General features: G+C 39.0%; 2 protein-coding genes across 4 annotated transcripts in view; one reads left to right on the top strand and one right to left on the bottom strand.

The window, feature by feature from the left end:
• Window positions 1–804: 804 nt before the first annotated feature.
• syn2b (synapsin IIb) overlaps window positions 805–22,564 on the bottom strand; it is a 51,459-nt gene continuing 29,699 nt past the window's right edge. Inside the window, exons 5-13 of one of the 2 annotated variants that reach the window (XM_089010353.1) lie at window positions 22,068–22,157; window positions 9,430–9,492; window positions 9,105–9,247; window positions 7,455–7,529; window positions 7,262–7,364; window positions 5,255–5,434; window positions 5,091–5,157; window positions 2,890–3,658; window positions 805–1,365 (exon numbers count right to left, since the gene is read on the bottom strand). In XM_089010353.1, the coding sequence (XP_088866479.1) occupies window positions 1,248–1,365; window positions 2,890–3,658; window positions 5,091–5,157; window positions 5,255–5,434; window positions 7,262–7,364; window positions 7,455–7,529; window positions 9,105–9,247; window positions 9,430–9,492; window positions 22,068–22,157 (1,608 nt within the window). In that variant the 3' untranslated portion in view covers window positions 805–1,247. Of the gene's footprint in view, window positions 1,405–2,889; window positions 3,659–5,090; window positions 5,158–5,254; window positions 5,435–7,261; window positions 7,365–7,454; window positions 7,530–9,104; window positions 9,248–9,429; window positions 9,493–22,067; window positions 22,158–22,564 lie in introns of both variants that reach the window. The other variant, XM_089010352.1, reaches the window with a different exon arrangement.
• Window positions 10,529–20,700, top strand: LOC148890407 (metalloproteinase inhibitor 4-like). Of its 2 annotated transcripts, XM_089010356.1 has the most exons (6): window positions 10,529–10,617; window positions 10,821–11,015; window positions 15,653–15,750; window positions 16,563–16,677; window positions 17,006–17,130; window positions 18,543–20,700. In XM_089010356.1, the coding sequence occupies exons 2-6, from the start codon at window positions 10,883–10,885 to the stop codon at window positions 18,738–18,740; spliced, it is 669 nt and encodes a 222-aa protein (XP_088866482.1). In that variant the 5' UTR covers window positions 10,529–10,617; window positions 10,821–10,882; the 3' UTR covers window positions 18,741–20,700. The 2 variants fall into 2 exon arrangements, with proteins under 2 accessions (XP_088866482.1, XP_088866480.1); XM_089010354.1 differs by lacking the exon at window positions 10,529–10,617 and having other exon boundaries at window positions 10,647–11,015.

The raw sequence follows: 22,564 nt of genomic DNA, 5'->3' as shown, positions 1-22,564 counted from the left end.
TGGGCTCCTGGCAAACACGCCAAAGATCATGTTCAAACCTCTGGAAGGAGCTACACACACACACGCACACACGCACACGCACTCACACAAAAACAGAAAATTATCACAATTTGCCTCACATCAATAGGTAGTCGGCAGATGGGACACCAAGACTGGATTTACGCAGAAACACATTTGAAGTGTTTTTTTTTTTGTTTGTTTTTTTTAAATCACACACAATTTCACAGAGAGGAATCAAATAACGGTTTCACTACAAAAATCACGAGGGGAAGCCATCAAGTATATCACTAGTAGTTAAAACGCTTACACATCCAGCCACTCATGAGTGAGTTATGTCACAGATAAAAGCTTGAAACCCCATCGCTTGATTGTTCTGTGTGCATCTATCTATCTATCTATCTATCTATCTATCTATCTATCTATCTATCTATCTATCTATCTATCTATCTATCTATCTATCTATCTATCTATCTATCTATCTATCTATCTATCTATCTATCTATCTATCTACTGTACACACACACACACACACACACACACACACACACACACACACACACACACACACACACACACACACACACACACACACACATATATATATATATATATATATATATATATATATATATATATATATATATATATATATATATAGATAGATAGATAGATAGATAGATAGATAGATAGATAGATAGATAGATAAACATATATCTACACTTACATACATACATACATATATACACACATATACATAGTGTGTATATATATATATGTATATATATATATATAGTATGAATATGTATATATATATATATACGATATATGAATATGTATATACGTGTGTGTGTGTGTATGCTGCATCTATACTTTTATATACATTCTATCAATATTGTATAATATACTTTTATATAGCTCTGTTTAATGTGTTTTGGGAAAATAAACATGATATTCTGTACTATACTACGCTATCTGGGGAATATCAGTGACATAACTCATCATTTCACCTATTGTGGCACAGCGACATGCACTTAATATCTGAGCCAGGGTGCGTCACTGTTCACTCAGACGCACAAACAAGTTGACACACGGGATGGACAGAATTAGGCAGTACAGTACACTTAAAATTGAAAACACACATACGTGTCAGACTGCGTCATATTGACATGTCAAACAGGTCGTCGCTGGCCAATGAGGACTGGGAGAAGGGAGTCATTCGAGGGCGGGAGGTTGCTCGAGGTCGGTGTCTAGTCAGAGAAAAGGCTGGCGAAGGACTTGCGGATGTTGCGAATGGTCTCGGCCTTGGCCTCGTCTTGGCCGTCGCCGCCTCCGGAGCCGGACACGCCGCGGAAGAAGGAGGAGTCGCTGAAGGCGTTGAAGGCATTGGTCAGTGACTGGGACTTACTGGGAAGTGAGGAGAGAGAATGCGGTAGGAGTCAAGGGAGGAACGTATGCACACATGGAAGACGGGATGAGGAAGGGTGACAGACATTGGGAAACATTGTCACATTAAACAAAGAGACTGACTGTAGAAAACTACACTACAATAGTTTCTGAACCCAGACAAGTACTTTATCAGTTGTCTGTGTTAGCAAGATTGAGTCAAAGGACGACATTTGAGGAAAAACAAATTAAAATTTTTTTGTGTTACATTCAAATGTTCTTTTTGTAGTTTTATTAAATTAAAAATTTTGAGGAAAAAAACCAACATAAAAACAAGTTAGATATAGGTCGAAACGCAATAGAGCAAAATTGTCATTTGCGAAAAAGTGGTACAGATTAGAGGAATAAAATTGTAATGCTTCGAGAAAAAGGGTGTCATGTTTTCGCTGTTTTTGTAATATTATATGGTTAATGTCGTACTGTTACAAAGAAAAAAAACATCTTTACATTTTTGGAAATAAAATTGAAAATTCAGAGAAAAAAAGTGTAATTACACATCCACTGCTGTAGGAGGCAGTGGCGCACCCATTCAGTTCTTGATTTTTTTTTTAAATTTCAGGCAAACATCAAATAATTTAAAACACACTAAAAAACATTTGAAAAAGTTATTGTTTGCAACAAGTTGATATGATATATATATATATATATATATATATATATATATATATATATATATATATATATATATATATATATATATATATTTCTTATTTTATTTATAATTATTTAATGGTATAAAGCGGCGTACTTATTATAATTTGTTTGACAAATGATACTATTTTTCATTGCGTAGGACAGTTGGGGAGAAGAAAATATTTTCATCTTGGTGAGTGTAGAAAATATTGAGAAGCACTAGTATGAGTTCCTCATGCTGCAAAAAGAACATTTGAATGTAACACAAAAAAACATGCAAACTCATGGGGGTAAAAGCCACCATAATATTACAATGAAAGAAAGTGAAAAACATTCCAAAATGCATGAGATGTCTTTTCGTGAAAGGAAAAAAAAAACTTCCATGATAGGCAGACTAATTTTTGAAGAAAAAAAAGGAGAAAAAGAAACTAAACTTTGCTGAAGCTCATTTTAGTGACACTGCTTCCCCCAACAAGTTGAAAAGGTGGCTGTTATTCGTTTGTGATGTGGTTGGTTAGTTAAGCAAATTACGGAAAATAACAAAAAACAGCAACAACAATGAATTGTTTTTTCTTTTGTTTTTGTTTTGGGGCTTTGTGGACTCGTTGCTGAGGCTCCAAATTTGAGCGGTGGGGCGCTAGATCCGTTAGATAGAGTATGAGTGGGAAATTTGTTGTTGTAGGTGACAGTCTAGCACCCACTGATCATGCTCAATACAGCCATCTAGAGTACTGAAGTAAACAGTAGCTTACGTATCAGATTAATTGAAGGACATGGCACAGTCACAAGTGTGCTAGACTACGAGCCTCTTACTTGAGCAGAGGATGGGATTTTGGCTGAGATGCTTGCTGGTCCTCTTGGGGTTCAGCGGAGTCAGCGGCAGTTTCAGGCTCAGGGTTCTGGGATGGAGAGGCGGGCTGGGCCTGAGGCTGAGCCGTGGCCGGAGACTGCATACTAGGCGGAGACTCGCTGACTTTGGATGGTGACTGGACCTGACCGGCGGTGGGTGACGAGGCGGCATCTGAGGCCTCAGCGGGCCCCGGGTTTTGAGGGGCTGCCTGAGGTTTGGGTGAGGCTCTGGGAGCGGGTGGCGTTTGGGGCTTTGGCTGCAGCTGTGGCTTGGAGTTCCTGCGGACCGGAGGGATGGGCTTGGCGGGCGGGGTGGGTTTGGACGGAAGTTCCTTTGGCTTTCCTGGAGCTTGGGCTGGAGAGCCCGGGGGCTGTGGTTTGGGTTGTTCCGTGGTAGGGGCTGAAACCGAAGGAGATGCAGCAGTTGAGGCAGCAGGGGAGCCTGGACCTGCTGATTTAGCAGGGGAAGATGGCGAACCTTTGGCGGTCGGGGAAGCAGAATCTGCAGCGGGTTTTGTGACAGACGGAGCTCTTGTCATGGGGGGAGGCCTCTGCACTGGAGGCTTGGTGACCGAGGCGGACTTCTGGACCGGGCTTGGCTTCTGGGCTTGACCTGCTTTCTGGGGTTGACCAGAAGAAGGTTTTGGGGACTGGGCTGCCTTTGATTGAGGCTCGGAAGATCTTTTCGGTACTTCTGTTGATGACTCCATACTCTGTGTTTTGACGGATGCACCTAGAAATAGACATAAGTAATTAGACAAGGTGACCTACATTTACTCCGTTACATTTAACTCATGTTTATTCTCGGAAAAAAACGATGAGCCAAGCGTTTTACCAGCTTATACCACAAGGGGACAGCAAAATACCACATCAAAAACGTCTTCCGGTTTTCACTTTCAATTATAGGGGTAAGCCTTGGCTAATATAAAAAACATCTATGTGAAATGTAAATTGTGTTTCCGGAAACTACAGTCTGTATGTACTCAGATGTTGTTTGAAGATGAGCAAAAAGCTATTATGGCGCAACACCGCAGTGTGATGTGAGGTCAACGCAAAACGCTAAGAATTTTTGTGATGTCTATTTGCACTGAATAAGGCCAAACAGTCAATTCTGGCTAAAACTGATTTGCGTGTAATTTTGGAAAAATAACACCTATTTTTTGGGGATAACGACACTTTCGGCACATTCTAAACTCCAGTGCATTTTCCAATGATTTCCTTTAAATGTTAATATAGTGGCATCAAATGAGGGTTTATTATTATTATTATTATTATTATTATTATTATTATTATTATTATTATTATTATTATTATTATTATGATTATTATTATTATTATTATTATCCCGTTTTCACTGTACAAAAAAGCTGACCAATTTTTAATAGTTTTTTAAATTACGTTTTCCTTTCGGCAGCCATATAGATGATGTGATGTATTACGGTTGATTCTCTTCCAATGTATCAAATATTATCAGTATTATTGGATAATATGAGCAACTTAGAGAGTGATTCACCAATTGCCACACTTTTGTTATTATATTTTTAAGAATCATGTTTGAACAGGTGACAATTATGATATACAGTAAAATCTCTCCAGATCTGCATTTTTTGGCAATCAAACGGGTAGCTTCTTTGAAAATCGTTGAGTCATTGTGAGCATCCATTACATTATCCAGACACTATTTTTGAGTTATTTACTGATCTTGGTCTTTCTCTTATGACTTAACATATTAAAAATGTTCAGATGTATTATTAAAAAAAAAGATGTTTCAAGACTTTTTTTTCAAGTGCTGTAAATGCTATAATAACATTAGCGCCAACAGGGATGGGCTGTCGTGGTCGGCAAGTGATGAATGTTCTTGATTTTCTTTTCAATCCATCAATGATTTAATAGCTTAATTTTTACAATATTTCCTGCATGTATGTTTTTTGAATATGACTGCTGTTTAGAGAAAGATATGGGTGCAAATATACAAGTGGTCAGATGAAATGAGCCCAAACTACAGAAAACAATCAACAAAACACTTAAAACGTTGCTATTTAATCCTGGCACAGTTTTAAAATCTATATTTGGGTCAAATTAACATCCTAATGGGCTAATGTGGAGCATTAATGCATAAAAATCAATACTGATAATTCATTCACAGAGGCTAGTGTTCACAGAACCTTGAGGTTGAGGACGTTGGCCTGCGGTTCTGTTAGTGTCCGCCACTCCGTCCTTAACACCGCCACTCTGGCAGAGAGAAACAGGGAGGGAGTAGAAGAGCCAATGAGGATAGAAGAAAACTGGCAGTCTTGGACTGAATTGTATGCAATGTCACCTCCTCTACCTGTGGGGGCGCTGTTGCGGCAGTTGTTTTCTGGCCTTGAGGGGAACGAGCCGGCGAGCGAGAAGCAGCAGATATCTTGGCAGCAAGGGCCTGGGTCATCTTTGCTAGCACTACTTCGGATATGAGTTGGCGATCCTCCGCCTGGTGATCGCCGACCAGCTGCATTGATGAGCCCACCACCTGAGCACACACAATGCAAATAAGAGGGAATCAATTAATCTATGCATTGATTTGTCATACTCGATGTGGTGTATTGACATTAGGGGCAGTAATGCCTTGCCTCATACAGCAAAGTTTGCTGCAAAAGTATAAAGGATGGAACTTCAGGTTTTATGAGCTTATTTGGGTATTAATGAGGGGACATTTAAAACTTTCATTTGGTAGTTTCTGTATGCTATGGTGGAATGTGCACGTCTGCTACAAGCTAAATGTTGAAAGCAAACACAAAGCTGTAGCATCCATTGACGAAAAGAGATTGTCTCACATCTCCTGTTCCATGTAAATCCGCTTCAATTCCGAGCCGCGACAGTTCCACATACGCATCAGCGCTCATCGCTGACGCTCCTTTCTTCTCATCGCGGGTTTGGTTTGCTTTCAAAAATCGGTTAGAATGTTTATCTTGGCTGCCTCTCGATTGATTCTGTCTTTTTTTTTCTTCTTTCAAATGACTTGTATTGAAATGTTTCTTTTTTTAAGCATGGGTGGGATATTGACTCTTTGTGGTAAACAGATTAATCACAATAATACATTTTGAAAATAAATCAGGATTGTTCTCATGAAAAAAAATACATCAGGATAGCACCACTTCCTCCTTTAAAAAAAATAAGATGGCGCAAAAAACAAACACAGTGATGAGAGAGGAAATAACAGAAGAAAAGGTCAATTCTCCTCCTCGCCTCCACACCCACTTCCACACGCTTATGTAGGATGAATACATTGATTTCAAATGTCACTGCAGCAACCAGGTCATGGGTGGCGATGAGGTGACTCGTCATTCGCAAAATAGGGGTGAGATGCCGTTGTATGTCAATGTGAGCTCAGGTTCTTCTTCTGTTATTGGTGTCTTCTACTTTAACTGAAATTTTCTACAACTTTCATGCCTCATTTACCCACAAATGTTCATTTACCTTTTGGCTGATTTCACCAACATTACTTCTGGTTTTAGCTCAGTGATTTTGCTTTGGTTTCACCGTTTTTATGGCCACACGAAAGGGTTTTTTTCCCCTTCACATGTGAGATTCTTGCTTTTTCAGTTTTCCAAATTTCATATACAGTATTTTTCAGTGTATAAGGCGCACCCAAAATCCTTGATTTTCTTTGTCCCTGCGCTTTATACGCAGGTGCGCTTTATATGTGATATTGAGCCACAACAGGTCTCGCAACTACAGTCAGCAGTCACCGACTAGTATCGTAGAAGTGGTGCGTAAGCCCAACCTCTACTATAGCGCCTTATATTTGGAAAACTTTTATATATTTATATATTATATTTGGAAAACTTTTTTCATTAATTGAAGGTGCGCCTTATATATGGAAAAAGTTTGAAAATACACCAATCATTGCGTGTGTGCCTTTTACTCCGGTGCGCCTCATACACCAGAAAATATGGTATTTTTTTTGTGAGTAAATAAATGGCTAATTTCAGCAAATTAAAATTTGATTTAGAAACTATAATTCCCAATCCTTGAGATATTTAAGCAAAAGTATGTCATAGAAATGCTATTAAGAAACACTGTGTCATTTTAAATTCTGAAAAACAAATAGAATCTATCTCTTACGTTTAATACTAAATTTTAGTGTATTGAGGTAAATTCAATCACTTCACTCAAAGTCAGTCAACCTAGTGGTCCCAGTGGTGTAAAATTAGACCAGGCAAAATTAAAATGACGTCAAATTAAGCTTCCGAGGCCATACTTGTCCCTCTGATGGTCAACACACATTTTCATCTAGCCAGAATATATAAATACACTCACATTGATGAATAAATATTCCTATCTATGTTTCACTAACCTCAGTGATGTAGTCATTGCTGTCCTTTCCGCATATGGCCTTGACGGCGCAGATGTCCAGGCCGCCAAAAATCTCTGAACAGGTGTCGACCCACAGTTTATACCTGCAGTGGACGCCAATGGGCAATGGAACGAAATAAGAGGATAGTGTGACCTAATGAAGCACTCCAATACATCGCTAACACTGCGCTCACTTGTCAGTCATGGCCACTTGCTCCAACATGGCCGAGCCCGTGTTGCTCTTCCAATTACCAGAGATGGATGTTCGCCTGGAAAAAGGAGGAGGACAGTGGAACGCGGTCACATTTCGAGTGAATGTCAGCTTCAATTATGTATGATGTCATTACACACCAAAGGTAGCCATAACATTTGGCACACTTACCGCCTTTTACCGGTATTTAGAGACAGTACAAATGTTACATGATAATGAAACTTATTTTGATTGAAACTGTCAGAAAAATCAATAATTGATGTAGTTAAAAAACACTACAGTAGTACATTTGGCACACATATACTGTAAAAAGTCATTTGTGCTGCAAAAAGAATTCATGTAGTACCGTATTTTCCGGTGTATAAGGTGCACCCAATAGAAATGGTGTATTTTCAAACTTTTCCATATCTAAGGCGCACCTTCAATGAATGAAAAACGTTTTCCCAAATATGATATATCAATATATAAATGTTTTTCAAATATAAGACACGCAACATTATAAGTTTATCAGGTCGTAAATTAGTCCAAGGCCAGTTCTCCTCCATGAAGATGACAGTTTAAAAGGCTGTGTTTGTTCACCCCAGATTTTCTGTGCTTCCATTGTGGGCCTTCTCAGTATAAAACTTTTAAATATGATAACTTTTATTTAGTATTTTCTCTATCATATGTGCAACCAAGAAAAAAATAAATTGGTGAATGCAAAAATAGCCCAAGTGTTAAAAAAAAATCAAAATGTCACATAACCATTTAAAGGACAACCGACGTCTCCGGACAAGTTGTGTCCATAATTTGTAAAATGGCTTCAAATGACTTCTACTGAGCGTATTTTACAAAGATTCCACCGCATATAGCTATATTTTAAGACTCGCACTGAATATTCCGGAAATCTTGTTTTTCAGTTGGTGACGAGTCCGTACGTTACGTCACTGAAGGAACGCCCCTGACCGAAAAAAGGACACATTGTAGCAGTCCTTCCATCACGTCAATGCATTTTGCGGTACTTTGTTTGGTCTGAAAACTTCGTGTTGATCCGTGTTGATGGTGAAATTAGAAGGAAAACACATAACGCTATGGTGAATCGTTGTGTGTTGCGCCAAGACTTCTACAGTGTATTTGATGTTCGGTTACAAAACGAATCCCAGGAGACGTCCACGGAGCTTTGTCGCCTTCTTCTGCCTTTTTTTGGGTACTGAGAGTACTAAAGCGTTTGTCACTACATTTCTCTCCAGATGCATCAAAATTCTTTAATTCTTTAATAGATGGCAAACATGTATGCTTTCCTTTTCAGAACTATTTGAATCATATTCATAACTGGATGAGTAACAAGAAAGCATCTTTTCCGAATCTGAAGCCACTGTTTTGATTCTCGAGCAATGCAAGACGTCTTGGTGTGACGTCACGAATTGGGGGCGGGACTTTTTGAAAATGCCCAATTCGCAGCTCAATTTTTTTGCAGATGTTGGAGACTTTAAGTCATTTTTATTGGTGTTTTGCATTTGACCAAATATATCATTTTTAGATGCTATAAAATGTTTTTCGGACGTCAGTTAGGAAACAAAAAAGTGATGTCGGTTGTCCTTTAAAGTTATTTAATGAAGCAGAATTCAAGCCTTATAAATGTATCTCTACTTACATATACGCTTTATAGTCAGCACCGATCTTTTGCACCCTGATGTCATACTTGGCGTCTATGAACGGCTCCGTCGTGCAGTAGGTCTGCGTGATGGCCACCACGCTGGCGATATCCTGGAAGTCACTCAGGTTGTCCACTTTGACCTGAGAAACGCGGAGTGTCTGTTAGTATGCTGGAAATATTTGAACACTGTCAATGGTTCACGGATAGTAATAGGATGGATGATGACACGACGCATATTCGTGTCCCCCTGACACATACATCATGATAGAATTGCGTTGGCATATGTCAAAACAAAAAGAGTCCATCTTGAAGGATCACTCGCCTTTCCCATTCCAGAGTGGGCGTGTCCGATCTTCACCACAACAGGGAAATTGGGCGTTGTGATCTGAAAAACAATACAACAATACATAGAATAAGCAATAAAAACCCCTTGGCAACATTCGAATATTAAGAAAATTAGGACAGTCAGCTCTGGATGGTCTTTGTTTCAATTAGTAGTTCAAGAAAGTCAGATAAATGTAAAATGGGCAGTGCCATAAACACCATATTGGCTGTTTCGCTTTTCGCTGTTTTGCTTTCTGTTGTTTCCCATCTTACGGCCTTCACTTTTGTCTCATTGGGTAGAAATACATGCTCTATGCTGTTGGGATCAGGTGGCTAATTTTGCTTGCAGGTCTTCCTGCATGTTCTTCTATAAATGAATGAATGAATGAATGAATGAATGAATGAATGAATATTGCCTGCTTTAGATGTTTGACTCCTCCAAGTCAGCTCATCAGTAAGCTCAGCAAGACAAGATTCAATGTTTTGATTCTCAAAGTGCCTGTTTCTGAGTTTTATTGTCAACACTGTCTTGTGTGAGCATAAAAAAATAGCTTGACCACAAAGAAATATACAGTCTTTGATGCTTTGGGGTATGGTTTGGATTAAGAGAATTCTGAAAAAAAGTTGACCCAAATTCATCTACGCATCGTTTGTCTCATAGATGTCATACCTCAACAAGCACAATTTTTGACATTAGATGTTTTAGGCATTGGATTAGAAATATTTTCCTGCTCATCGATTTGTTATCCAGTAAAGTCTCGTTATATTGATATCGGATATATCGATAGTCCCGGTTATATCGATACTATTTCTATGCACGCACGGAGAAAATTACATGCAAACAGGGTCGGATATATCGATAGTCCCGGTTATATCTATATTTTTTCGGACTGCCTTGAATATCGATATAACGAGACTTTACTGTATCTGCTTTTTGCCTTGCAGATGCTTACAGTTTTATTTGTAAGAAATGTGTCAGTTTTTGACAACATTTAAAACGCCTACGGACGCTCGTGGAGAAGGGCAGAAGGCGGTAGGACATCAAACCAAGAGGAGGGTGGGGGGTAAGGATGTTTTTTTTTTCTGGGTGTGAGGAGGCTGTGTCTAACTTGTCGAGTGCATAAGAGGCTCCCTGTGGGCGACCCTCTCAGCATTCATGACCAGAGTGCCAGCCGATCGCACTATTGTAAGTTTGTCCGTGTGTTGTCGTCTTGAGAGAGCGGTGGAGAGAGAGAAAAAGTGGGCAGGGAGGGGATTGCAGCTTCTTATTCTGAAATCATTTCGACCTACATTCTGCAACCACTCTGTGTCGTGGTTGAGGCCCATTGGAGCTAATTTATGTATTTATTTTGACTTCCACTCTTCTTTTCAAATCTGAATTTCATTCAGGGGAACTTGACAGGATTTAAACAGGGTTTGTTGAAGCTGCGGGAACCAGCGTGAGTTACATCATGGCTGTGTCCCATGAGAGGATTGTGCGTCTGGGGCTGTGGGTGCTACTCTTGTTGGGAGCAGGCACGGTTGTGGACGCATGCAGCTGCCACCCGGCCCACCCACAACAGCTCTTCTGCAGCGCAGAGACGGGTGAGTTGGAAACCATTTGCGACTGCTCATGCAGAAATTTGTTCAAACACCCCTCAGATTGTTTATTGAAGATTTGTGTAATTAGAAGGAAGCAAAATATACATTAGTCAGGCTACTGGGAGGGTTTCTAATCTTGACATTTTATTGGCGTTGCTGCAACAACTTAATTACTCAGATTAAAATTTCTGGTAAAAAAAAAAAACAGGACTGTCACCCTAATTTTAATACATACTCTATTTATTTTGGTAAAAAAAGTTACATGCACAACTATTTATGAACCTCTTTCCAACAAACGGATTATCAATCTTTATTTGTTCAAAAATAAACTGTCACTCCCTCAGAATTGGGGAAAAGTATGGTGTCAGAAGATGTGTGATTTGCGCTTACATTGTTAAGATGGGTTAAATTATATAGATGGGATCATTTATTTTCTTAATTTGGATTGTGTTTGTTTAATGATTGGGTGGTTTGACATGGTAGGGAAAAAACAACAGGTGGCTTGGATACAAAACTAGACAGTTTTGTGCAGTTCTTTTGCACTTTACGAATACATTTTCCACGATTTAACCCAAAACCTTGCCTCATGTGATCATCAAGTTTTTTCTGAACAGTATTCCTAAGAACACCAACGTGACCAAATAGTTGTCACATAAGAATAAATCCTCTAAAAGTGCCTGATAGTTTGCCCTACTTCGGTTTGCATAGTTGCCTGGCTTTCACAATCCCCCTTCTTACTTTTTTTTCTCAGCACAAGCCAAAACCAACAGCGCTTCACCAGAAAGCTTTTGTATCTGAGGTCAAAATGTGTTGCAAAATTGAGGTTGAGAGCTGCTTATAAAAATCTGCACATGAGCTTAAATTGGATCTAGGTTATGAGAACACAGCAGAGAGAGACAACAACAAAGCAGTATTTTTTTCAGTATGGTTGAAATGCTTCTGCTGTGATTGATGGAAGCCAAAGTGTAGTAGTGCACCTAAAGCAGGGCTTGATCACGTGACAGCCTTATATAACGAGGAAGTGGATGGGAAGATGGTAGAAGCCAAACACTTCCTGTTTGTCACAATCGTGCTGAACTCATTCGCTGCCATTCTGGAATTTATTTGGGAATTGAAAAGCAAGACGTGGAGCGCCATTCCCAAATTTGTTTGGGTTTGTTTTGGGCTGATAAAGCGCTGGTCAGACTATTAGGAATGTTTTTGTCCTCCCACAAAGGGGTAGCATTTGCCTTTTGTACAGACGCCCCCTTTCAAGATCTGATAACTCCGGACTCCATATAACTTGGGAATTAACTATTTTTTTCTGATGAAAGAAGAGTTCAAGGTTTCTTACACTGCATTGATTGTTTATGTTGTCCTAAAATTCAATATTCTTTGGATTCTGCAATTTGAGTGAAAATGACAAAAACCCTGGCATGGGAGTGGACACATTTTTGCACATCGTCTGGCAGTGAATGAGTTAACAATAACTAAAAATGGATTCGGAATGGATGAAATTCGCCCGATTTCCGATGAAACATTTGGTCAACAGTACTGTATACATTGGGCTTTTACAACATGTAAAAAAAATCCTGACTATCCTTTATGATTCAAATCAGATGATTAAGTAAGCTTTAGATGAATCACACAGAAAGTCAAAAGGAGGCTGTAATTATCTATACTGCAATTAATTAGACGGAACATTTTTGTACACTTCAATTAAGATGATGCAAATATATGGCCAGCTATGTTAATATTCACAGCACATTGAATTCACTCCAATTAAGAAGTACAGTAATAGAATTAGATAGATTTGTCGGGTGGGGGAAGGGGGAGCGTGCTCATTTAGACAGTAAACTCATGTGGCCTGAAATAATGTTGCTGACGTTGCCAATGATTTCAATGTGTACCCCTCATTGAAATCATGAATACTGCTAAAAAGGCCAGTTTGCTTCCTGCTTGTAACTGTGAAGCAGCCTGTTCATGAAGCAAACTGGAATGCCCAGCGTAATTCTTGGCACCCTGCTTAAGATATGCTAAAAGCCTTCAAATACATTTCCATATTTATTGCAGAAGCATACTCTTATACTGAAAATTGCAGACATGCTTCACTTAACACAGACTCAAGCTCCTTCCATGGCCAGCTTAGTCCCCAGACCTCAACCCTATTGAGATTTTATGGTGGGATATAAAAAGGACAGTGCTAAGGAGCGGACCGAGAGAAGATTTAGAGAGATAGTGCAAAGACGAAATTGATTCTCTTGTCATGTGAAACATTTTGGGTGGAAAATGAAGGTGTTGCACGAGTAATAACATCATGGCTGCAAATAACTGACATGATTTGATGCAAAAGGATTGTTTCTTCATTACTGAAGAAATGGACTTGAATTAAAATTGGGATTTTTTTGGGGGTCAATTTTGGTTGAAGAAAAACTGAATTTGTTTGAAAACAGGTGTCAAGCTCAAGGCCTGCTGCATCATTTTGTTTGTCTGGCAAAAGCAACTCAGGCAGGTCAAGTTTCATGACACTTGCGAAAATTAATATCAAGCATTGGAAATTGTCATATGTAAAAAAAAAAATGACGCGGAGATATTGCAAGTATTTTCTTGTTACGTTATTACAGAAACTTGAACAACAGTTGAACGAACTTCGATCTTTGATTTTGATTTCCAATCTAGTTATCCATTAATTGTGACTCCCAAAGTTTTAAGTCATTTGTCAAAGCATTTCATTTTCTGTGTTTCCAATATCCTGTTTTTTTATGTCAACTGGTGGTGGCCTTTTGGTTGACCTGACAGTGTTGTGAGAGTCAGTCCGACATTTGAATAAAGCTGAACATCTGACTAATATCTCATCCGTACAAACCTTGAAAGAATCCCAAACTGTGTGTGTGTGTGTGTGTGTGTGTGTGTGTGTGTGTGTGTGTGTGTGTGTGTGTGTGTCTTGGATGGAGGCCAATGCATCTTACTCCATCGCTCTCCCCTTCCTTCCACTTCATTTCCATGTCTATAGGCTGGGCCCAATGGTCTGCATACTAACAATATCAGTGTGAAAGACCCCTGACAGTGCAGCTTTGTGAGGATGACAAGGGCGCCGATTCATCTGGGCCGAGGGATGTTTTTTTTTTTTACTACATCAGTTCTCATGGTTTGTAAGTTTGCAATATGATGTTGTTGCAAAGTTCATACACACTAAATACAAAATGGAAATGATTTTATTGGGTCCAAAGAGACGTTTTAAGCTTTAAGTAGATTTCATTTGTTTTCAATGGTCCCAACACTAAAATCCGAGCTGTTTACTTCCTACTTAACCTCTGTGGCAGGTGGTCCATTTAGGCAGCAAATCTGACACTGATTCTCAAACATTATTTACAATGATGACAAACCAAACGCCTGCCCATCTCGTTACCATTGTATTCTGTGTGGCAGCTAACTACACTGACCTGAGTAGAATGGTTCACATGGAATTACTTGCCTGTTTACTTCCTGTCAGGTAGTCTGTTTAAGCAGCAAATTGAATTGACACTCCCCTCTGTTGGTTGCTGTCAACATGTAAATTTGTAACTGCAAAATGTGTCTTTTTTCATGTTTGCTTATTCTTGAGTGTACGCTGTCTGTCTGTTGGCGGCCCATTAAATATCCAAAATCACATCTTCCCTGAAAGAGATGTAATTCTTCCAAGTTATACATATGGGAGGTCTCCTCATCATGAATGCACTCATTTACAATGACGAAAAAACACTTGACTCTTATATACCTTTGATTGGCGAAATTCTCTTTCTCTTACGCATTTTGGTGACAGCCAATGCTCAGACTGCAAACCATTTCAACTGTACGCATGGCAATGCCAAGCCAGGGTTTGTTACTTACCATTAACAGATTGCATCAAGCCATTATTGCTTTCACAAGAGAACATTTAAGTAGGCCAGCTCATTTGCCAAAGACTATTTTAAGGTTCAATTGGAAGGATGGGTAAGAGAGCAGTATGATCGTTATTTTTCAGTGATATCATAAGCTACTCGAGAAAGGTGCCTTTAAATTTAAACTGCTGCATATTGTAGTTCAATTGATTGTTCACATATAAACCCAGGAATCAACTTTTCAAGTTGACATAAAGGACAGAAAATAGTAGACGGCACCAGTATTTGCCAGAAAGGAGCCAGGTAGTTTGGATGTGTGTGAATTGTTGATTACGGGTATCATAATAATATAAAATCTGAACAAATGTTATTGTTTTTGGTTTCTAAAAGGCACATTTTATATGCTCCATTCAATTCACCAAATGTGGCTATTCATCTGTTTGGTTGCCTGTTTCGGCATCAGTCAAAAACTGCCTTCAATGCTCCATTACATAGCATCAAGCTAATGTGATGTCATTAAAAAAGAAAAAAAAACACCTCAAGCTCAGATGAGAGACCGTTGCTGATTTTTTTTTTTTTTTTTTACTTAGCTGCTTCAGAATTATTTTCCAAAAAAGTCAGTTAGTTTCCCGGCCAGTACAAGATTTAGATTGCAGTGTTTTAGATGCACACAAAATCTTTATGGACGATCTGCTTGGCTGTGGGAGAACAATGGGGGAGGATTTTTTTTGTGCGTGTAAAAAAAACAAACACTTATTTTCAACCACATTCTCAGCCCAGCTCTTTGTTTTTTTCTGACAGTGATCAGGGCGAAAATTGCCGGGGAGAAGATTGTGTCGCCTAGCAACAGCTCCTCCCCTTACATGAAGATGATCCAGTACGAAATAAAGATGATCAAGGTGAGATGTGCCGTAGACTATTTCATACTCACGTGGCCATACATGCTTTATAGCAGGGTATAAAACTACTGTGAGCATGTCATGATACCCAGTCAGAATAAGCTAGAAAGTCTGTCTGGATATAAAACATAATGGAGCGGAACAATGACAGCACACTGCTCACCCGTATGCCCATAACACCCAAAAAAAAAAACAAAAAAAAAAACGCATATATGGTACACACAAGCTAAATTGTGCTTTATGGCGAGTTTCAAACCTTTGCCGCCATGCTTCACCCATGCATAATAACAAAAAGTTATTTTCCCCCAAATTTAGTGCCGCCTATCTCTCATGGATGACTGCTCTCAATTTTGTAGAGAGTGGACAAAGGCCCAGAAAAAAATGGGTAAAAATGACCAGTAAATGACAGTAAATAGCCATTTACGATTTTTTCGAGCATTTTTTTTTTTTTTTTTTTTTTTTTTTTTTTTTGGGGGGGGGGGGGGGGGGGGGGGGGGTCTGCGCACATGACTATCAAACTTCATGTTGCCAAAACAAATTTCCTTTCGGGGCTCAATCATTTATTTACACTTAAGCTGCGCTCACTAATATTGCATCAAAAAAACGTGTGTTTGGCCTCATTGTAGTAATTGTGTTCTCAGGATGCTACCAAAAATCTCTGACCAGCTGGTTAATAATGCTACTACTTTTCAATCCGCCTGTACTGGCGTTGTCGCACCAATTTAGAAATGAATAAACGTCCAATATGCGGATTGCATGGTAATCCTGCACAACCATCCCGACCCTCTCCTACGTCTTCTCCAAATATGCAGATGTTCAAAGGGTTCGACAAGGCCAAGGATATCCAGTATGTGTACACCCCAGTCTTCTCCTCGCTGTGTGGAGTCAAATTAGATTCCAATAACAAAGCAGGGTATCTGCTCTCAGGTATGAACATTACTGGTTACACTGGTTTACGTTGTTTTTTATTTTATTTTATTTTAAATCAGAAATGCAAGCAAACCTTTGGAGTGGATGGATTTTTTTAACACATAATAATTTGTACTTTGCTATGCGAAAGTAAGGCATGGTAACAGCTCCTTCTGAAGGGTCAAATTTAAACACAATAATGAAAATATATGCAAAACCTGGTGTGCTAGAAAAAAAAAGAAAAGCCATGATTGAAATAAAAAATATATTTCAGGACACAGAAAAAAAATGCTATTGACCATTGTAATTGTGTATAATAATCACTGTTATTCCATGCTTTAAACAGGAAGCATGTGGAGCGACGGGCGGCTTTCCATTGGTCAGTGTGACCTAGTGGAATCGTGGGACAATTTATCACTCTCTCAAAGGAAAAATCTCAACTACAGATACCAGATGGGCTGCGAATGCAGAGTGAGTCAGGATTTTTCATTCTGCCTGCATGAATATTCATATCCGTCATTGGTTCAGGAAACAGAAATTATAAGTTAACATAGTTTCTTAATACTTTCATATCCTACCAGTATGATTGTAATTAGTGATTGATTTTTTTTTCATTTTTGTTTGCCTATGGTCCAAGGTTATATACAGTCTAACTGAATTGCATACTAAATACAACTAAATACTAAAATAAAACACAGTAATGAGGCTACGACTAATGGCAGGCCAAATGCCATATATTTTTATTTTATTTTAATGTTTTAAAAGCTTTCCAAATGTTCAAAAGAACGTCATTCCAAACAGTGGTGTCCAATCTCAGACCTCAAGGGTCCATACTGTTTCCTGTTTTCCATCTCCCTCTGCTCCAACACACCTGATTCAATTAATTAGGTTCGTTATCTTGACTCTTCCGAGCTTGCTGATGAGCTGATTCTTTGAATCAGATGTGTTTCAGCAGAAATAGATGAATACCAGGCAGTATATTAGCTCCTGAAGACAGAATTTGGACACCCGTTTGCAAATGGATGAACTGGCAATGGAAGGTTCAAAACCCTATGAACCTTTGGTTACTCCTTGGTACCACCAATTGCGTCTGGCCCGTTGATTTGAGGCAGGTGTATAAGGGCGGAAGGGTTTAGAGTGGTAAGGTTGGGCGAGACCATTTAAAGGTAGAAAGACGAATAAAATAATTAAAACAAACTCTAAAATATACAGAGAGCCATCGAAGGGATGCCAGAGTCAGGGTTATGTAATCCCTCCCAGTTAGAAGGCTCGCAGCAGCATTTTGGACCAACTGGAGGCACTTGAAGGAGGATTGGTTGATTCCAAAATAATGTGCCTTGCAGTAATCCAGCCAAGATTCGATGTAATTGAACCTCACTCCACCATTTACGGTTAACCATTAAGCTATTTTCATAAAACAGCAAAATCCTTCCCTTAACCATAATGGTGGGGTGAGGTTCAATTTGGATCGTTCGTACAATAGACTGTTTAGGCAACATAGGATTAGTCATGCTGATGAGTTGATACCAGGGCCAATTGGGCAATCAGGCCAGTCGTCAGTCAGGACAACAGAAGCTATCAGTGGAGCTGCAGGGATTAGTCCTCTGCTCCCCCCAACCTGAGAGAAGGGACCTATCATAGCAGTGTCCGGCACCGCCATGTCTGGACAGTAGGGATATATAAATATATAGGGCCTATACTACCAGTAAGACTTTAGTTCGCTGAAGATGCATCTTGGAAAAGATGCGAAACGTCCGACACCTTCAAAGAAGTACAGATGACGGCTGAAGAAACCTTTTCATCCTTGAACCAGTTACTATCAATTGCTACCACATTTTCTGCATTTTCACCCAGTGTAATAAAAGATGCATTTTTCTCGACAGATCAATGTGTGCTACACAGTGCCGTGCGCATCCACAGGAGAAAATGAATGCTTGTGGACGGACTGGTTGCTGGATAACAGCCTGAATGGCGAGCAGGCGCGGCAGTACGCGTGCATTCGTCGCTCCGACACGACATGTGGCTGGTACAGGGGCGGCCATGCCCCCGAGAAAGACTTCCTGGACATGACTGACCCGTGACCGTTTCAAGATTCCATCTCCGTCTGACTCCTGTCATGCCTCCGGTCAGAGGGAGGTCTTGGTTTGGCTTGTATAGCTCAAATATGGATGATTTATGTGTAACATAGCAACAGGGCTGATATTTTTGAAAAAGCTCCCGCTACCAGATGGATGTTGTGGTCATGCATTCTAAAGCATTATTAAATAATCTTTACAAAGCTGTTTTAAAAATGTTCAGAGGCGCTAGGTAAGCTTGGCATTACTATTGACCAGGATTTTTACATTGACACCTTGGTTTCACTTGCTTAATATCGCAATATCGAAATATCCTGATCCAAGAAAACAAATGGATGCTTTTGTGATCTCTAGGGTTGAATTATTTTCGTCCTCTCTGCTCAGACTGCTGCAAAAAAAGCCTTCACCCAGCAGCTACTTCGAAATTGTGCTGCTATATTCCTCTGGCTACAGCACAGCTACACTCATTTAGAAAACAATAAAAAAGGCCCTAAATGTTTAAAGCTGATGAATTTTAATGAATCCACAAAAAGCCCAGAACCTTTAAAGGACAACCGAGGTCTCCGGACAAGCTGTGTCCATAATTTGTAAAATGTCTTCAAATGACTTCTACTGAGTGTATTTTACAAAGATTCCATCGCATATAGCTATATTTTACGTTTTTAAGACTAGCGCTGAATGTTCCAGAAGTCTTGTTTTTCAGTTGGTGACAAGTCCGTACGTTACATCACTGAAGGAACGCCCCTGACCGAAAAAAGGACACATTGTAGCAGTCCTTCCATCACGTCAATGCATTTTGCTGTACTTTGGTCTGAAAATGTCCTGTAGGACCAAAAAGAGGCAGACGAGGGCGACAAAGCTCTATGTCAGGAATTAATCAGCCTGTGGAAACGGGATGATTAATTCCTTACACGGCTTTGTCACCATGTTCTGCCTTTTTTGGGTGCGACATTTCGCACCCCTAATGCCTCAAAATGACACGGAATAAATTCTTTAATCGATTGCAAACATGTATGCTTTCTTCTTCAGAACTATTTGAATCATATTCATAACTAGATGAGTAACAAGAAAGCATATTCTCCGAATCTGAAGCCATTGTTTTGATTCTCGAGCAAGGCAAGACGTCTTGCCGTGACACCACGAACATGGGGACGGGACCTTCTGAAACTGGCCACTTCCGGTTTCAAATTGAAGTACTTTTTAGACACTTTAAGTCATTTTTATTGGTGTTTTGCATTTGACTAAAAATATCATACTGCGTGTTTTGGGTATTTTAGATGCTATAAAACATTTTTCTGATGTCAGGAAACAAAAAAGTGATGTCGGTTGTCCTTTAAATGTCATTTTCTCACAAAATATGCAACAGCTGCTATTAAAACATTTGTACTGCCAGAGAGCGTGAAAAAAATCAAACTTACTTTAGAAATCTATTTGCTTGCTTCTGCATGCAGATAGATTATATTGACCAATTTATTGTACCATTAATATAGAGTGCAATTATATTGACCATTTATAGTCAGTCAAAGTATTTCAAAGAATAGCTAAAAATAACGCTGCTGCTTGAATGTTGATTCCTCTTGCCCAAATTGCCTCAGCAATGTGCTTGCATTTTAAAACTGACGACAGCATAAATTTGCTGCTAAGACAAATAATATGCTGCCATTGGATATTGCAGAAATCGCCTCTTAAATTCACTTGCTTTTCTTCATACTGTAATAAATCGAAAGTCATGCGGGCCAGCTGATTCCGAGTGCCTCTGCTCACAAGTACCGAATACAACAAGGAGAAGAGCTACAATTTTAGAAGAGAATCTAAGAAACATCCTGTCACTGAAAATCTTTATACAGCTTGCAATCCCTTAGCAACTACAGCACGATGCTCTTCCAGAACCTCATTTTCTGAATATTAGTTTGCCGTCACTGCTAAAACAACCACCGATCAGCTACTGAACATTGCAAATGTGACCTAGCCCACAAAAAAAGAAACGAATGTTTCTCTGACTTCTAGGTTCGATTTTTGAAACTGTTTTTGTTCGGGCAGTGGCAAGAAATCTCAAAAGAGCAGCATTTGTAAAGCCCTTAAGTGTAAACAACATTCACCAAAATTGAAATGTCCTGTTGCAGAAAAGCCATGCCATACTTTTATGAGGATTGTTTTCACTGGCTTTTGGCAGGCTGCTGCAGTCTCTAAAGTCTCTTTCAGCTGTTTCAGAAAGCTGCTGCTCAAGTAAAAATTGCCATCCGCTGGCTTAATTGCATAACATCCCTGTAAATATATGAATGGCATTTTAAACACTTCTTGTCAGCTAACCCCAGAGTCCCAGAGATTTTTAAGTTTTTTTTTTTTCTCAAATGACGATAAAGTTTACCTCAGAGTGAGTCCTACGATCATTTGCATTAGGATGACAGTTGACACATTCACTGTGGCAGGAATTTCAGAGAATTAGAAGTGGGCCGCAATTAGTGTCCCACTCATTAACTACGATTACAATGGAACTGCCCCATGCAAATGAAAATAGACTGTGTATATAAATAGAAATAAAAAAAATGAATTATGGATGACAACAATTCTGGGGATTGTAAATATTGTACTTGATTGAACATTACAATGTTTGACACTAACGGCATTTACTTTTAGAGCTTTTGTTAACAGATAGATGGGACTTAGATTATATTGCATATGTTCTCATTGTGGGACTGTTAAAGGCTTTCTGATTCTGATATTGATATCTTTAAAGTATTTTCATTTCATGATGTTTGTTACTAAAAGTTGGACACCTCCAGAAAAAAAACATTTTCTGCACATACCGCAAACTTCCTGATCTGGTTATTGGGTTCTTAAAAAATACAGTACGACTCATTAACTATCACACCCAAGCCACCAATGAAGTATTAGAGCTCAATATGCTAATTTTTCAATTATACGTATGACAATGTTGCATGATTTGTTTGGCAAGCATTAATTTTTAACACAATATGATTATCATAAACGGGATGGTTTTAGTGAAGTGTCATGAAACAATGTATGTTTTTTGTATTGAGGAAATTGTTGAGGATTTGTATTTATGTTGTTTTTGTCAAAATAGTGCTGTTTTTTTTGTATTTCGATGTACCAAAAAAAAGATTGTATATAAAATGTTGAAATGAAGTCTTGCATTCTTCTTCGATTTCTCCAAAAGGTTGCACAATGTTTCGGAACATTGCAGAATATTTAAAGTGACTGGTGTTTTTTTTTTTTTTTTTTTTTTTACGTATTAAGAAACCTGATAAACAGCATTTCATGTGTAATAGTAAAAGGTTGCAAAATCATTTAAAAAAAGATAGGAGTGCTCACCATGTCCTTGTAGTTGGGGTAGAATGTCTGTTCAATGACAGGGAATTTGTCAGCACCGAGCCTCTTTTGATTGTTGATCAACTGGGAAAACTACCGATAAAAACAAGAAATAAAGGACAAAAACACATTAAAGACATGACAATGTCTTGGGGGCAGGGGGGGTGTGGAAGAACTGCCAACTAAGAACTCGTATAGACATTTTGTTTAAGATTTTAACTTTATAATACTGTCCTAATTTACAAAAGGTTGTGTAAATATTCTCCGTACTTTGAATGAAGAAGCATAGCACCATCAGGTAGACAAATACACAAATTAAAATGTGAAAATATGGGGCCCTATGATTGTTCCCAGTGGAACCCAACCGCGCAGACTACCTGAAAGGAAGGTGTGTTTTATGGGGGAAGGCAAAGCTAGCTAACAAGCCTATCACTTGTGATGGATTAATTACTGATGCTAATAAAGTGCTCAAAATCTATCGAAAGATCTTGAGAAAATCC

The sequence above is a fragment of the Hippocampus bargibanti genome, linkage group LG12 (genome assembly GCF_051943395.1).
Source record: "Hippocampus bargibanti isolate YZ-2025 linkage group LG12, ASM5194339v1, whole genome shotgun sequence".
Classification (NCBI taxonomy): Eukaryota; Metazoa; Chordata; class Actinopteri; order Syngnathiformes; family Syngnathidae; genus Hippocampus; species Hippocampus bargibanti.
Note: the sequence above shows the minus strand (reverse complement) of the source record. Positions and strands in the feature narration are given on the sequence as shown.